At 58.4% G+C, this 15,835-nt stretch overlaps 1 protein-coding gene and 1 long non-coding RNA gene across 2 annotated transcripts; one reads left to right on the top strand and one right to left on the bottom strand.

The window, feature by feature from the left end:
- Positions 1 to 927: 927 nt before the first annotated feature.
- On the bottom strand, positions 928 to 3,064 carry ZNF703 (zinc finger protein 703). Its single transcript, XM_014890814.2, has 2 exons — positions 2,852 to 3,064; positions 928 to 2,409 (listed from the first exon to the last, which is right to left on the bottom strand). The coding sequence occupies exons 1-2, from the start codon at positions 3,062 to 3,064 to the stop codon at positions 1,033 to 1,035; spliced, it is 1,590 nt and encodes a 529-aa protein (XP_014746300.1). The 3' UTR covers positions 928 to 1,032.
- Positions 2,281 to 7,265, top strand: LOC148221005 (uncharacterized). Its single transcript, XR_015808645.1, has 2 exons — positions 2,281 to 2,368; positions 4,815 to 7,265. It is a non-coding gene; the product is annotated as an uncharacterized LOC148221005 (long non-coding RNA).
- The last annotated feature ends 8,570 nt before the right edge of the window (positions 7,266 to 15,835 follow it).

Here is a 15,835-nt window from a genome sequence, read left to right as displayed (position 1 = left end):
GTGGAGACACCGAGGACAGAGACACGCGGGGAGGGGGACGGGAGCGCAGAGCCCGCGGGGCCGCGCCAGGAGCGCACCCGGGGCTCCGGTGCCGCCGGTCCCGCGGGGCTCCAGCGGTGCCGCTCCCCGGGGCTCCGGTGCCGCTCCCCGGGGCTCCGGTGCCGCTGCCGCCGCCGCCACCGCTAGATGGTGCTGGGACCCCGCGGCCCCCGCCGGACCCCCGGGCAGGGACGAGACGAGACCAGAGCGTGGGTACAACCAAGAGCCGTTTATTAACAAAATCAGACTTACCGGGGCTCGTCCGCCCGCCCGGGGCCGCCGGTCCAGCCGCTGCGCCCGCCGCTCCTCCGGCCCCCTCCCCGCGATGGGGGGGACACGCGGGGTCCCGCAGCCCCCGGCGGGGCACGGCTGCGGGGGGAGCACGGCCTGGGGTGATCATCACCCTGCCGGTGTCCGCAGCTCCCCCCGGCCCCGGACACAGCGCAAAAAGAAAAAAAAAAACAAAAAAGAAAAATAGAAAGAAAAATTAAAAAAAAAAAAAAATTAAACCCAAAAATTTGAAAAGGAAAAAAAAATTTTTTGAAAACCCCAAAGATTAAAAATAAGAAAAAAAATACAAAAAAAAATTACATCTGCGAGTTACAAATGCAGAGAACAGAATCCCAGAGCGATAAACGCAGAGGGGAGGAGGAGGAAAATGCCTTTTTTTTTTTTTTTTTGCTTTTCCATGTGTGGCAGGAGTCATGCAAGAATTTCTCAAGGGGGAAATTAAGTAGGGGAAGGAAAAAAAAAATCCAAAGAAATAGAAGGGGAAAAATCAAAGCCCCACACCTGCAAAGTATAGAGGGGGATTTTTTTTTTTTTTCTTTTTTTCGGGGTGGTTTTTTTTGTTTTTTTTTTTGGACACAGACTTTTGCATACCATTGATTCATTGGTGTATAATGCACTTATATTCCCAGCTTTAAGCTAACATACAGTAATAAATACAGAGTCCAAGGAGGGCGCGGGGGCTGGGGCTGAGCCGGGTGGTGGTTACTGATATCCCAGAGCCGAGGCTGACGTGAGTCTTTGGCCGTAGAGCGCGTACGGGGAGTAGTAAGGTCCGGCGGCCGGCAAGGAGGGCACGGGCAGGGCGCCGGCCGTGGGCAAGTGGCTCTTGCCGTAGGGGTGGTACCTGTTTAGTCCCAAAGTGTGTGGGCTCCTCAAGGAGAGCGAGGCCGGTAACGTGCTGGGGCTGCCGGGGCCGGCGGGCGGGAGGTGCAGGTGGCAGGAGGCTGCGGAGCCCAGCCCGGAGGTAGGGTAACCCGCCAAGAGTTTCTCGGCCCCCGGCAGGGCCGTGTGGGTCCGTAGGTGGGTGAGCAGCTCCTCCGAGGTGGCAAACCTCTTGTCGCAGGGTCCGCTGGCAGACACCCAGTTGCATATGTGGGGCAGGGGGTCGTTCTGCAGCATGAAGCCGTAGGTGTAGAGGGGGTGGCCGGGCAGGCTGGGGGTGCCGCTGGAGGACAGCGTGGTGTGCACCGAGTGCAGGGGGTGCGTGGGGTACACCAAGGGGTATCCGCTCTTGAGGCTGCCGGGGTCGTGCACGCAGCTGGAGCAGTTGCTGGAGCCCAGGTGCGAGGCGCTGTGGTAGCTCAGGCAATACGGGTCCCGGCATAATCCCTGCATGAAGGAGGGCGGCGAGGCCCCGGTGAGCGGGCTGGAGCTGGGCGGTTTGCCCGGCAGCCCCAGCGCCCCCGGCAGCTGGCTGCCCACCAGCCCCGGCTTGGTGGGGTCCAGCCCGGGCACGAACTGGGACGGGTAGCCGGCGTAGGCGCCGACGATGGAGCCGTGGTAGCCGATGCTGGAGGGCGGCAGGGGGAAGACGGAGTGGCCCGGCTTGTAGGGCGACACGGGGGCCACATGGCCGGCGGGCGGCAGCGCGGGGGGCTCCGACTTGCGGCCCGAGGGGGGCTCGCCGTGCGCCCCGGGCTCCACCACCCCGCGCCCCAGCGCCCCGCCCGTCCCCTCCGGGCTGGGCTTGCCGCCCTCGGGCTCCTTCTTCTCCTCGGCGCCCTTGGGGTCGGGGTGCTGCGGCGAGGCCCCGCGGGAGCCGCCGGGCGAGGCGGCGGCGTGAGGGGGGAACGGCGGGCACGCGGCGCTGGGCACCCGAAAGCCGGCCTTGTCCGAGCCGCCCTCCTTGCGGGGCTCCCCGCCGCCCTTCGAGTACGGCTTGAAGCTCGACTTGTCCTCGGCCGGCGCGTCCCCGGCGCCCGGCGGCTTCAGCGCGGCGGGGCGGGCGGAGGGCTCCTTGTCGGCGGCGGGCGCGGCGGCGGCCACGGCGTTCAGCTTGGAGGAGGGCGGCGGGTCGGGCTTCCCGATCTGCGAGCAGGTCTGGGCCAGCAGCGCCAGCGGGCTCTTCTTGGCGTCCAGCTGCGGGCGGAGCGGAGCCGGTCAGGGGGGGACCCCGACGGCGCCCCCGCACCGGCCTCCCCCCACCCCCAAAATCCCGGGGCCGGGCCCGGCGCCGAGCCAGGGCGCGGGGATGGGGGGGACGGGGCGGGGGGGACGCGCCCGGCCGGGGACAAGAGGGACCGGGTGGGGTGGGGGGAGCGGGGCTGCGGCGGCGGCGGGGGAGGGAAAGAACGGGGTGGGGGGAGCGGGGACACCGGGCAGGGGCAGAGCCCGGCCGGGAGAACCGGGAGCGCCGGCCGTGAATGCCGGGAGCACCGGGCTGGGAAGAGCCAGCCGAGAATGCCGGGAACATCGGGCTGGGAAGAGCCCGGCCGGGAGAACCGGGAGCACCGGGCTGGGAAGAGAAGCGGGAGCGCGGGTCTGGGGGTCCGCGGCGCGGTCGGGGGCGGCGGGCACTGACCTCGATGGGGCTGACGGGCGTGGAGGAGAGCGGCTGGAGGTACTCGGGGTGCAGGAGGTGGCCGCCGTGGGCGCTGAGCATCTTCAGGACGCGGATGGGCAGCCGGCTGGCCTGGCGCAGCGGGTCGGCGGGGGGCGGCCGGGGCGACGGGGCGGCCGCGGCTCCGCGGCTCGGCGGGGTCCTCGGCCGGGGCCCGCCGGGAGCGCCGCTCATTTGGGGCGGGGGAAAGGGGGGGGTGCCCGGGCTCCGCGGGGCCGGGCCGGGCCGGGCGGGCGGCGGAGCGGCGGCGGCGGCGGCCCCGGCGAGACGAAGCCCTTCCCCGGCCCCACCGACACGTCAAATAGCCCCGATGGCGGCCGCGCTCCGAGGGGGCCGGCGCCGCGCACCAATCCGCGCCCGGCCGGGCCCCCGGGGCGGGGAGAGCCGCCGGTGGGGGGGGCGAGCCGCCGCCGCTCCGCCGCCACCGCCCCGCGCCGCCGCGCGGGGGAGAACCGCGGCACCGGCCCGAGCGGCGGCGGCGGCTGCGGCTGCGGCTCGCAGGGCACGGCGCTGGTGGCACGGTATGGCACGGCGCTGCTGGCACAGCTCGGCACGGCGCTGGTGGCATGGCTCGGCATGGCACGGCGCATATTGGCACTGGCATATATTGGCACGGCGCCGCTGGCACAGTTTACCGTGGCATGGGATGGCACTGCTGGCGCAGATTGGCACAGCACGGCTTGGATGACATGGCATGGCACGGAATGGCACTGCTGGCACACCTTGGCACGGCTTTGCTGAAACGCCTTAGCAGGGCAGAGCATGGCACTGCTAACACACCTTGGCATGGCTGGCATGAGATGGCACAGCTTGGAATGGCACAGCACGGCTCGGCTGGCATGGCATGCCCAGCGTGGCTGATCATGGCATGGCATGGCTCAGCACGGCAGTGCTGCCGTGGCATGGGTTCCGTCAGATCAGCCTGGCACAGCTTGGCACGGCACAGCTCAGCACCCCTGTGCCAGTGGCTCCTGCACACAAACCCGCACCCAGGGCCTGTTCCTGCCACCACCCTGGCCCTGCAGCCAGCCCTGTGCCCCATCCTGGTGCCACCCAAGGCGAGGGGGCTGACCTTAACTCGGAGCTCTCACAAAGTGACAATTCCCTTATGAACCTACAACTCCTTTTTTCCAGGCATTCTCTCCTTTCTTTGGTTTGCTGAGTCTTAAAAATCTTCAGGTGCCAGTGCAGGCTGCTGTACAACTAATTAACTTCCAACAATTAACTTCCTATTTCTAGTTACCTTTTCCAGACATCCTTGAATTAATTTCACAAACCCCTGGGGCTTCAGTTTTGGGGAGGGCTGAAAACCAGCCGAGCTCAGCCAGGCTCTGTCTCTGAGGAGCCAAGGCACGTGGATAAATCCTGGAGCTCTGTCCTGCATGTGAGGCTGTGGGTCCTGGTGGGGTGAGAGCTCCTTCCCTGGCTCTCCTGGGCTTGAGGGAGATGTGCAATGGGATGGGGATGTGGAATGACAGGACAAAATCGTGGGGGCCAGGAAGGGGTGAGAACTGAGAGCCTTTGCCCTGAAGAAAGGCGATGTGAGGCCAGGTGCCCATTCCGACCCCACCTCTGCCCTCCCTGCGTTTGTGTTTCAGGTCCCTCCTGCCAACCCAGCAAGGGAGAGGGGGAAAGGGGGAGACACAGACACCTCTAATTAATCATATTAACTCCTGACAGATGCTTTATGTTCCAACAATGTTGCTATTATTAAGTTCATGTGCCCACCCCTCTCCAAGCCTGCTGCTCCGGGTTCTGGGAAAAAAGGCTTTGCTGGATTTCCCCAGTGAGTGCTGGCATCGCCCAGCGCAGCCTGACATCCAGTCCCGCTTGTCCAGCCACGATCAATCACGCCCAGGGTCAGACCTGTCAATTCACCCTCTTTGTGAGGCTTTTTTCTTGTCTTTTTTTCGCTCTCCCAAAGCTGACCGCAAGATTGATTCAATCCGGACAGCGGGATGTAAGCGGAGAGGCGCTGCCGTTCAAAGGAGCCATTCAAGGAAGGAGGAAACAGAAAAAAAGCCTTTCCTCAAAGTCACTCGAGTTGTTCGCCAACAACAACAGCACGGCCTTCCCACAGTAACCTAAAATCAGGTGGGACAAGTGCGTAAGAGCAGCTGCGAGGGCAGGAGCGGCGAGGGCAGGAGCGGCGATGCCCCCGGGGCTGTTTGTCCTTCCCGAACCTCGGGTCGTGCCCAAGGCCTGATCCTGCCCCGGTGCTGGCGCACAGACACCATTTCAGCTCGTGGCTGCTGGATTAAAGCTTCATCGGGGGATGTTGTAGGTGATGATGAATGATGCTCCGGTGCCCTTCCCAGCCCCGGTTGGATCCTTTGCTCTAAAATCCACAGGGGTCCTGTTTTTATCAAGGAGAACAGGAACCAGAGGGGAGAAAGTTAAACTTCCCTGTTCCATGTCGAATTCTGCTCCATGACAAGCCCCTCTCTGCTCAGAGATAAAAGCAGCGAGACCCTTGCCCAACAAAAATAACATCAGCACCAAAGGAAAAGCAAAATATTTGGAATAGAAGCAAAGCCAAAGAAGACCAGAAGCCTCGGGGAGCACTTTCACCAATGACTGATGATGTTTTCATCCCTAAGCAGGACTTGCCCCACCTGGGCTGCCGTTAAGGAGGTTTGATTTTGCCAAGGATGAGTTCCTGTGCAGAGCCCTGATGAAGTCCAGGGACTCCAACGCGTTTGTGACCTGTGGAGTGAGGCTGGGGAAGAGGGAATTGGGGGTTTTTTTTGCCTCCAAGATCTTCCAGTAACTTGGGATGAGTCTGAGCAGGGAGATTTCTGTGCCATGGCACTGGCACCCTGAGTGCCAAGGGGTGCAGAGCAGCAGGATGGAGAGAGGGAACCTGCACAGAGGGTTGTGCTGGGATCAGAAAAAAACCATGAATTCAAATTACTGTAACTCTCCTGTGCTGGGCTGTGAGTCTGGAATAAAGGGACGGGACAGAGGGACAAGGCAGAGGGACAGGACAGAGGGACAGGACAGAGGGACAGGACAGAGGGCCAGCCCGTGCTGGAGGTTCCAGTCACCGTGGGGGAGCTGGGGGTGGCTCCAGCCCCCGCTGCAGGATGAGGATGCACGGCACATCCTCAATCCAAGCCTTTAGCTGCCCTCAGTGCCGCTGCACCCCTGGGTGTCTGTCCCAGACCCTCCCTCGCCCACCCCGCAGCCCCCCCAGCTGCTCCCTGCAAGCAAAACCTTCCGAGTCAGCGTTTTCCCAGCCCTGCTCCATCCCCCGTCCCTCCTCTCCCCACGCAGCACCAGCCCAGGCCTTGCTTTTAGCTGCAGAACAAGTGCATAAAAATGATCTTATTTATTACAGGAGACATGTTTTAAAACAACTGACAAAATTGCAAGATGTAAAACGACAAGCAAGTGCTTTTTCTTTTTTAAGCCCGTATAGACTCCTGGCAATGATAAAAATAGTGTTTTCTTTTTTAAAGTTGGAATTAATCTTTCTTTCCAAAGCAATCATGTAGCAGGAAAAGCAGGAAGACATTGGATATTAACTGATCCTCGCTGGTGATGGTTAGTTATGGAATGGCCGGGACTCGCTTCCCTCCGCAGAGCCATTAACGCTGCAAACATTAAAGCAGAAAAAAGGTGAAGGGTTTTTTCCCCTCCCCTGCTCCCTTGATGTGTGACTAACAGCTGCTTTTCTGTGTGACAAATCAGTGGGGTCTTCCTGTTGTTGATGTAATGAAGCTGTTTCCTGGTGGGAAATTCTACGGGATGAATTGCAGAAGGGGGGGAGGAGAACATCCCGCACTCACCAAAGAGCTCGGGAGGGAGGGAAGAGGGGGCTCAGGTGGTCAGGGCTGGCCCGGGGTCACAGTCACTTCACTGAGGCTTTTTTAGGGGTCTGGTAATAAAATCTCTGATAAAATCTCCCAATTTCAGCCGTGCCAGCAGAGTGATGGTCGGCACAGCCCTGGGGTGCAGCCAGGACAGTTTGGGGTGTTCCCTTCTGACCCCCCGTGCTGCTCCGGGCAGCTCCCGTGCCTCAATTTCCCCATCTCTAAAGGGGGGGTGATGGTGACCCCTCAGTCTCCATCACTCTCAGCACTGGCACCTCCCAAAATCGCTGTGGGCACCCCAGCATTTCCCTGTGTGGCACTTTGGGGGATCAGCCTCAGTGGGTTCATTCAGCCCTGAAACGCCCACAAAAAAATTCACCTTCACCCCTGGTTTCCTTTTTCTCTTTGCCAGTATTAGTTAATTAAACTATGCAAATGAAACCAACTTAATTTCTGTAATACCAGGGCCAGAGCCTCAAACCATTCAGTGCAGCTCGTCTGGCACGTACGTCACAGAAAATGTTTGGAGCAACTCTAATAAAAATGAAAAAGGCTGTAAATCAAGTTTAATTTATTCATTTTCTGTATGGTATGAAAGCATGCCAAAATCAGATTATTTATGAGCCCTTCATAACAATAGGCATTTTTATTGGTTGCAAATGACAAAAGGGGTTCTCAGAGGGATTTTTTTCTTCTTTTAAATTTTTTGAATGCCTCTTCAGAAACATTTATTTTTTTGGACTCTATGATCTCAAAGAAAAATATTTAATCATTGATACAGTAAAAATAATTTATATTTTGATAGTGAAAAACACATCAGTCTTTAAAACATAAATAGACAGAGCTAATCCAGCCCAAAGGCTCAGGCAAATGCTACCCCACAGGTTAGAGGAAAAGGCTGTGATTTATACCCACATCCTTAAATTTCCCATTAAGAACATAATCCCCTATAAGTCTTTCACAAAATGTCTGAGCCACTTGGGTTTGCTTTTGCTTTCCCAGACCCTTTGGTGGGTCACAGCTGCTCTGTAACACCATCACACACGGTGCCCACACACTCACCTTGCTGTGCCCATCCAGGCTAATTCCCAAAATCTCGGTGTGTGACCCAGCCCCTGCCAGCAGACCCAGCAGGTGGGGCAGGTAACACCAAAAGCCCCCCACAAACCAACTGTGCCTTGGTTCTGCCTCTGCTTCCCAGCTCATTTCTACCATTTCTTTTCTATTTGGTGGCACCGAGGTGAGTTTGGGACCACCCGGACTGGCCTGGGATCCTCCTGTGCTTCCCTCTGGGGCGTCCACCCTGCTGGCCCTGGGGACAGGGATAAGGTGCTGTGAGTACCTGTGGCACCACACTGACCTGTGACAGCCAGGGGGAAATTACCCAGAGCAGCCCCAAAGGCCCAGGAGCCAAGGAAGGGGTGGAGGAAGAGCACCCCAGAACAAGGTGGGTGCCAGGGACAGCATCTCCGTGGTGGGGACAGCACAGGGGACAGCCCTGTCCCTGGGTGCCCCCCTGCCTGTGCCATCCTGGGCATCGTGGCCACAGCCACCTGGCAGCAGGAGGAGGCAGGAGCACCCCAAAACTCTTGTGGAGGGAAACAAAAGCCTGGCTGGGCCGTGCAGGCTTTGCTGAGGGCTCTGGGTGAGGAAAGGCACCCTCTGCTCTGCTCTCCTCTCCTGCAGGAACAGGAGATTTCTCTGCACCACCAGGCCGGGCCTGAGAATAAAAAACCACCAAGAAAAGAGGGAACCCCCTCCCCGGGAGAATTAGCATCCAGGATCTGTCAGTCACCAGGAGCTTTTGGTAAAAGGGGCCCCTTGTCAACCTCTGCCTTTGATGTGACTGGGACGGAGGTGCTCAATTAAAAGCCTATCAGTCTGTAAGTAAATCAACGCCTATCAGGCTTGTCACATCAAACAAACGATTATTGCACGAACCCGCCCACCCCATTAATCTGGCTGTTCCTTCTTGACAGCTCAGGGTCAGGGCACTGTAAATCCTGCACTGGATTGCAGCCACCTGGAGCAGGATTAAAGCAGCCCCGCAGCATGTGCCGCTGCACCCAATTCCTCCCTGGCAGCGGGAGGCTGTGCCCAGGGGCACCCCTGGGTGCTGGGTGCCCAGCCTGGGTGCGGGGTGCCCACCAGGGCTCGGCTCTGCAGGATCCCAGCCGGGGGCACCGTGGTTTGGTGGTGCCGTGTGGCTGTTGTGGCAGATTTTGGGGTGTGTTGGTTCCGGGGAAGGGAGAGCTCAGCACCGGCTTGGGGTGCTCAGCACCGAGATAACGTGGGAGCAGCTCCAAGGGCTGCTGGCTGCTCTGGGAAGTTGTTGTGCCCAGGGATGGTCACACAGTCACACCTTGAGGCTGGACAGTCACACTGGGCTGGCCCAAACCCTGCTGTGCCCTGGGCAGGTCACATTTACACCCCTGACCAGAGCAGGGATTGACCCTGGGGAGCCTCTGGGTCACTCAAAGGGAAAGGAACCAACAAGCTGAGCTTTCAGATGCTCCTTGGGTCTGGATTAGCAGCAGTCCCGGGACTCTGGGTCTTCCCATCAGGTCACTCAAGGTGAAGAGAACCGGGGGCTCCAGCCCTCATCCAGGGATGCTGGGCTGGGCTGGGGAAGGAGGGCGCTGGAGCCCGCGCTGGGTGGGAGGTGGCCGAGAGAACAAGCGCTGCTATTGAAGGGGAGGCAGGAGCCAAACTGCCCTGAAAAACCTGAGCTGCGCTGGGAGCAGCCCCGGGGCAGCCGGAGCTTGTGATTCCTGAGCACAGGCAGAGGATTTTCGTAAAGGAAAAGCCAGGGATCACATCACGAGGGCCATGCCGTGCAGTGGGGGAGTGGGGCGAGCCCTGGGCAGGCTGCAGGCTGGGTTTTGGGATGGGGTTCGGTGCTCCTGTCCCTGCGAGGGCTCTGCTGTCCCCACGTGCTGGCTGTGCCCCAGCCGAGATGGGATCTGTGCTGTGGGGACACAGGGACTGCCGTGCCCAGGTGATCCCAGAGCAGGAGCATCCCCTGAATGACTGGACACCCCAGGCCGGTGACTGAGCACCCCAGACTGGTGACAGGACACCCCAGACTGGTGACAGGGCACCCCAGACCGGTGCCCAGAGGCTGCAGGAGGCTGTGCAGGAGGGAGGGGCTGTTCTCCCCTTCTGCCCAGGCCTATTATGAACATTTTCCCTCTCCTGCCGAGCCTGGCGCCTCGGAATGCAGCCCTGGCTCGCTCTGACGGCGGGAGCTGGGAGCCGGGGCTGCCCTCCCGTGCCAGCCACTGACGCCGGCCCTGGGGCTGCGTTTTGGGGGTGTCCCCAGGCCAGCCTGCCCTCCCTGCCACAGTGTCCCCGTTTGCAGGGTCAGGGGTGTTTTGGCACCCCTAAAAGCAGCACACCCAGCACTGGAGGGGGAGAGGGGAGCTGTGTCTTTGCTTTGCACAGCTCAGCAAAGAAATCCAGGCTGCTGCAGCCTCGTGTGCGGAGGGGGCAGCTGGGACAGCGGGCCTGTGCCAGCAGAGGTGACACCACACGGACTGCCACCGTGTCACCGTGCCACGTCTGATACGGGGACCCCGAATCTTTGCCGATAAGTGGTGTCACCTCGGCAGGGAGAGCCTCAGCCCTCGCCCTCGGCTCTCCCAGCACGTCAAGCAGCACCTGCTGTCCCCAGGAGACAAACCCCGGTGTCCCTGTGCTCCTGCCGTGCCCTGCCTCCCCCAGCCCTGCGCTGCGACATGCTCCAGCTGCCGGGGAGGGAATTAAGGAAATTCCCCCCTCTGTCACCCACTGTCCCATCCCAGCGTGGGGGCGCACGGCCGGGGGGATCTGGCCCTGAGGAGTTTATCTCCCACGCATGATCAATGCTGAGTTTAAGTAAGGTTTATTGGTATCTGTAATTTAACATGACATATTTCTAACACGAATTACTCTGAGATCATCGTGTGCATAAAATATGACAGGAATCTTTTAAGTGCAAGCATAGTTCTCAGTTAATTTAATAACTGAGATGGAAAATGGAATAGCATTAAATTTAATATTTTACATAATGCTCCTACACTTCCTTCACTCGCTGCTGGCATCATTTGTTTTCCCTTCTTCCTCATTTACAGCCCACTCAGCCCGAATTGTCCTGGAGCCCGGCCATGGAGGGAGGTGCTGACCCCTCCGAGGGCCACAAGGAGCCCCCAGGGCAGCCAGGGCTGCTCCAGCTCTGCCCCTGTGGGATGCTGTGGGCAGGTCTGGGGTGCTCTGCGTGCCCCCTCCCCACACACGGGTTTGCTGTGGGGGCTCTCTGCTACCGGGCTCTGAAGCCCCAGACCCGAAGTCCCCCCGGTCAGACCAAGGCTGAGGAGCCCCGGGAGCAGCCCGAGCTCCAGGCCAGGTTTTGTGCTGGCCGTGGGATTTGGGAGCCCGTGCAGTGCAGAAGGGATCGATAGAGCTCTTAGCCTTGTCCCTTCCCATTGAGCCTGAGCGGTGATTTAGGGAGCCCCGCCGCCGCCAAGGTGTTAACAGCGATGCGGAGGGGCTGGGGCTGCGGGGGGCTGCAGGACCCTGCCCTCCAACCCTGTCTGAGGCTCAGAGGGTCCCCGAGGCTGCGATGGAAGCGGCGATGCTGGGGGGGATGAGGCGGGAGGGGCGGCCGGAGCTGCGGGAGCAGCAGAGCCTGACAGAGCCGTAACTCTGCTCTCCTAAGGAGATGAGCTTGCAATAAAGCAAGGAGCACATTAGAGGTAACGAGACAAAATGGCAGGGTTTGGAAAGCCCGGCAAAGCAATAATCCAGGCTGGAACAGAGAGAGCACTCAGCTCACCTCTGCTCCTGGAAACGCTGCCAGAACAGTTCTTTACTGGGACTTGGAAAGTCTCGGCCGCGGGTTTCAACACCTCGTGCTCACACCACATCATGCAAAAGTTAATTCCACTTTCAGGCTGATGTCAACATTCCCCTTTATTGCCACGGCGAAATGTGAAGACTACATTAATTTGCATTTGCTGTGTGCAAGTAACGTGTTCCAGATAATCACAGTAACTCCTCTAAGGTATAGACGAGAATTTCCTGGATAATGTGCAGGATGGAAAAAGCTGATGGGGTCCAGCAGAAGGAAACGCCATTGTGTGTTTTCATAACTCCACCTGGAAGCAGCACAGCCCAGGAACGCAGCCCTTGGCTGGGCTGGGCTGGGCTCCCCTGGCTGTGCACAGGGTGATTGGGGACCTGGGCTGGGCACTGGCACCTCCCAGGGCTCTGTGGGGTGTCAGGAGTGACCCCGGGATGCCACGGGAAGGGAGATTCTGCTCCCAGACAGCTCCTAACCCCTGGCAGCCACTTCTCCGTGTAACAAACAGCCCACTGCCAGCTGGAGGCCAAAGGAAAATATTGCTTTAAGCAAAGTGCTGGAAACATGGATGCTCCTGTCTGGGGCAGTAACGACCCTTTGTCCATGGAGCTGGGAAATGAATGGAGCCCCGGGTGCCCCGCAGGAGCTGCCTCGTGTCCCACAGTAAATAACTGGGCTGGGCTCCGAGGATCCCGGAGCGCTCGGGCTGCGATGCAGCGGCCAGGGAATGGATTTTCCATCTCCCCTGAGGAATGGCGTGCCCCAGCCCATGGCAATGATCACACATCACAGCCAGAGGCTTCCAGAGGCCCTGCAAACACACAGAGGCCGCAGGGAGCTCATCCCAAAGGTGCTGCAGGCACAGCCAGGACCTTGGCCAGCCTGGCCGGGGCTCAGGGGCTGTGGAAGGGGACAGGGGACCCTTCCAGGTGGGACCCACCCAGTTCCCCACCCCCATGGCTGTGCTGGCCACACCCTGGCACTAAACTGTGTGCAGGGATGTGGTGATGGCGTGTGGGAGCGAAGAATTCATTTCCATTTATGATCTGTTATGATGATACCCCTGAAGGATAAAAGTCTATACATAATAATCTCCCTCTTCAGCTTTGTTAACAACTTCAATTAACAGGGAGCTGTGTAATGCTTCATCAGCCGCTCGGATTACAGATGAAATTAAGCCATCATATTTATGAACTACGCAGTGAGTTCGAGGAGGACTCCACATATTTTACATTTAATAACTTGCCCTCTCATTTTATTTATAACGTTAATAATGATTTGGTGGCTGCTTTGGGGAGAAGCAGCAATGACAGAGCGAGGTGGCCGGGCGGGAGGGAAGCTCTGCTGGGCTCTCCCCTCCTGCCTCTGCTCCCTCCCCTTTGATTTTCCATTAAATCCCCCTCTGAACACAGCGACTTCTCCATGGAATTGCTTTCCACTCAGCACTTTTAAAGCTGGGATGAGGATTAATGACTGAATCCTGCACCCACCGGCCAGAGCATCACTGGCACACACCAGGCCCTGGGTCCGGGGTGTCACCAGCCTTGGGGGCATTCCAGAGGCTCTGGTGCCCGAAGGAGGATGGATGCCCAATGCTCTGCCATGGGAAAAAGCAGAAATATCCTTCCCTACAGTGGGGAGGGGCAGTGGGAGCTGTGGGAGAGCTTCTCCTGCTCACTTCTCCCCATCCCTTGGTCCTGCCAGGCTGCACCGGGGCTGATTTTGGGGAGGGTTCCCTGCCAGGGACCCCCACTGGCACCACCCTCTCTGACTGGGAACACTGAGAATCCTCCCCAGCCCTGCCTGCAGCCCTGGCACAGCCAGGCTGAGCAAGGTTAATTAATTTGAGCAGAGACCGAAGCCCCAAAGATGGGGAGCAGCACGTTGAAAGATGATGGCTGGCAAAAATCATTAGAAGCATCTTTCAACAATCTATACACCGTTATCGATCCTGTTATAGATCATGTTCCCTTCCCCTTTTTTGCAGGATCTTCTGGATCAATACAGCAAGTGCATTGAGACTGTAGCAACACATTTAAAACCTTATAAAAGGTTATTTAGTTGCTAACAGTGCAGCAGTTTCTGCAAAGCCTGCCAAAAGGTTACAGCTTTTTGGGCATCATAAATTACAGACGACAGGGAAAAAAAGTAAGTGCGGTTTTCTTTATTGTCTGGGTGATGGATGGGCTCCTGAACAAGACACAAAATACATCATATCACCTTTAATGGGACCACATTTCTGTAGCCATAACTCACAATTTTAAAATAGAAAATGGTGAAATATGGCGTTGTATATTCCACTCCTGACATATTTATGAGTCCTTCCCTTCTTATAAATACAGTGATTGCTATTTCAAAGCAGCACGTCAGGTATGAGCAGAGCACAAACAGCTGGAGCGAGTGAAAAATTATGGCCAGAGTTGGACATTTTCAAAAACTCTCTCTAGCAGCAGTAAATTTACAATGTTTGCACTAACTGTTATTAAAACCAAATCCATATCTTGGCAACAGGACTCCAGCTGGAGTGACGGTGCTGCTGACAGCCGGGGCGAGCCCGGGGGCTGCTCCTGGGGAAGCACTGAAAGCACTGGGAGGGTCTGGGGGTCCCAGGGGGCAGAGCCGGGGCCGCTGCGGTGCCTCCGGTACCGGCACAGCCCGAGGACAGAGCTCTGATGGGCTCTGGAGTGAGCCCAGCCCTGGAACCAAACGACACCGATGGGCGGGGAAAGGAGGATGGTGAGGATGGTGAGGATGGAGCTGGGGATGGAGGTGGGGATGGAGGTGGGGATGGAGCAGAGATGGAGCTGAGGATGGAGCAGAGATGGAGCTGAGGATGGAGCTGAGATGGTGAGGATGAAGCTGAGATGGAGCTGAGATGGAGCTGAGATGGAGCTGAGATGGAGCTGAGATGGAGCTGAGGATGGAGCACCGTCACTCCCGTGTCAGCTGCACCCCGAGAGCATCACGCTCCAGCTCCGGCCCCTCTCGGTTTATCCTTGAGTTTGATGTGACTCCAGCCCGCGCTGCTGGATCATTATTTCCATTCACTCGGCGAGAGGCTTTCACCAGCAAATACCTCGCGAAGAACTAATCCTGCCAAGAGCTCTCCTGAGCACCCCTCACCCCTGGGAGCAGGAGGAACTCCCCGGCCTCATTTAGGCACACAAAAGGCCTCTAATTAGCTTTTTGTTTAGTCCGATTATGACTGTGAGTTTTGACCTTTCAAAGTGATTAGCTTTTGAAGTGAACTCATTTGCATAACATCGGTTTCCAAACTACATCTACAATCTGGGATCAGACTTTTTGTTGTTGCTGTTCACTCCTCTTTTCTTTTTCTTCTTTTTAACAGTGGCCAGGCTCTGTTTTCGGTCCCTGGATGAGGCTCTGCTCCTGCCCTTTGGCATCTCCAGGGCTCTGGCGCACCCAATTTTGGGGCATCCGAGTTTTCTCCAGTCCTTTCCCAAAGCTCTGCCTCTGCTGGAAAATCGCGTGGCCCTGGAAGATGCTCACCTGCATCCTGCGGTCACCACCAAGGCGTGGCCCACCCCAGCTCCTGGGGACCCCCAGGGCAATCCTGGAGTGCTCCAAGCTCTCTGTCCGGCCATCCTGGCCCAGCTGCGGCCACAGGCACGGCCAAGGTCACCCGCAGAACCCGGGGGAACAAAGCGCTTTAATACGTTCATTGTGGGAGCTAAATTCAAAACTCTTTATCGCCATAAACATTCCTTTATCTGGGCAGAGCCCTCCAGAGGTGCATTTTATTACCCTGGGTTATTAAACACGAACTTTCCGATAATGAGGTGAGTTGATCCCCGCGGTTGCCTGGGGGGCGCGGGGGAGACCCAGCCCTGTTGGTTATCAGCCCTCGGTTATCAGGGGCTCTCCTGCCGCTGATTATCCTGCCCCTCCTCGCAGGGCTCGCACCTCCCCGGGCCGGCAATAACACAGCAGAAATCTCTGCTTTGGGCGAGCATCCCCTGGTGCAGCAGCTCGGGGCTCGGGGGGTCTCAGGGGGTCCGGAGGTTCTGGAGATATGAGGCCCCCCTCGGAGAGAGGAGCCAAGGGCTCAGTGCGGCGCTAAGACCAAGGAAACGCTGACTTTACCTGGAAGAAACCTTTGTGTGCTCACAGGCCAAGCTGTGCCCACTGTGCCCAGCCCCACCTGGGTCCTGCAACCCCTCAAACCCACCCACAAACCCAGGCAGCAGCTCCAGGACTGACCCCCCCATCCCACACTCTGCTCCCATCCCCGGCACTGCAGCTCCCTTCCCCCTGCTCTCCCCCTCCCCA

The sequence above is a fragment of the Sturnus vulgaris genome, chromosome 28, assembly GCF_052056855.1.
Source record: "Sturnus vulgaris isolate bStuVul1 chromosome 28, bStuVul1.hap1, whole genome shotgun sequence".
Lineage (NCBI taxonomy): Eukaryota > Metazoa > Chordata > Aves > Passeriformes > Sturnidae > Sturnus > Sturnus vulgaris.
The sequence above is the reverse complement of the archived record's forward strand: the minus strand, read 5'-3'. Positions and strand labels throughout refer to the sequence as shown.

Bases quoted from the DNA above. Each gene is read 5' to 3' on its own strand.
- ZNF703 (XM_014890814.2), bottom strand. From the start codon at position 3,064: ATGAGCGGCGCTCCCGGCGGGCCCCGGCCGAGGACCCCGCCGAGCCGC. The intron at 2,410-2,851 runs GTCAGTGCCCGC...CTCCGCCCGCAG, and splicing joins CGCCCGTCAGCCCCATCGAG to CTGGACGCCAAGAAGAGCCC.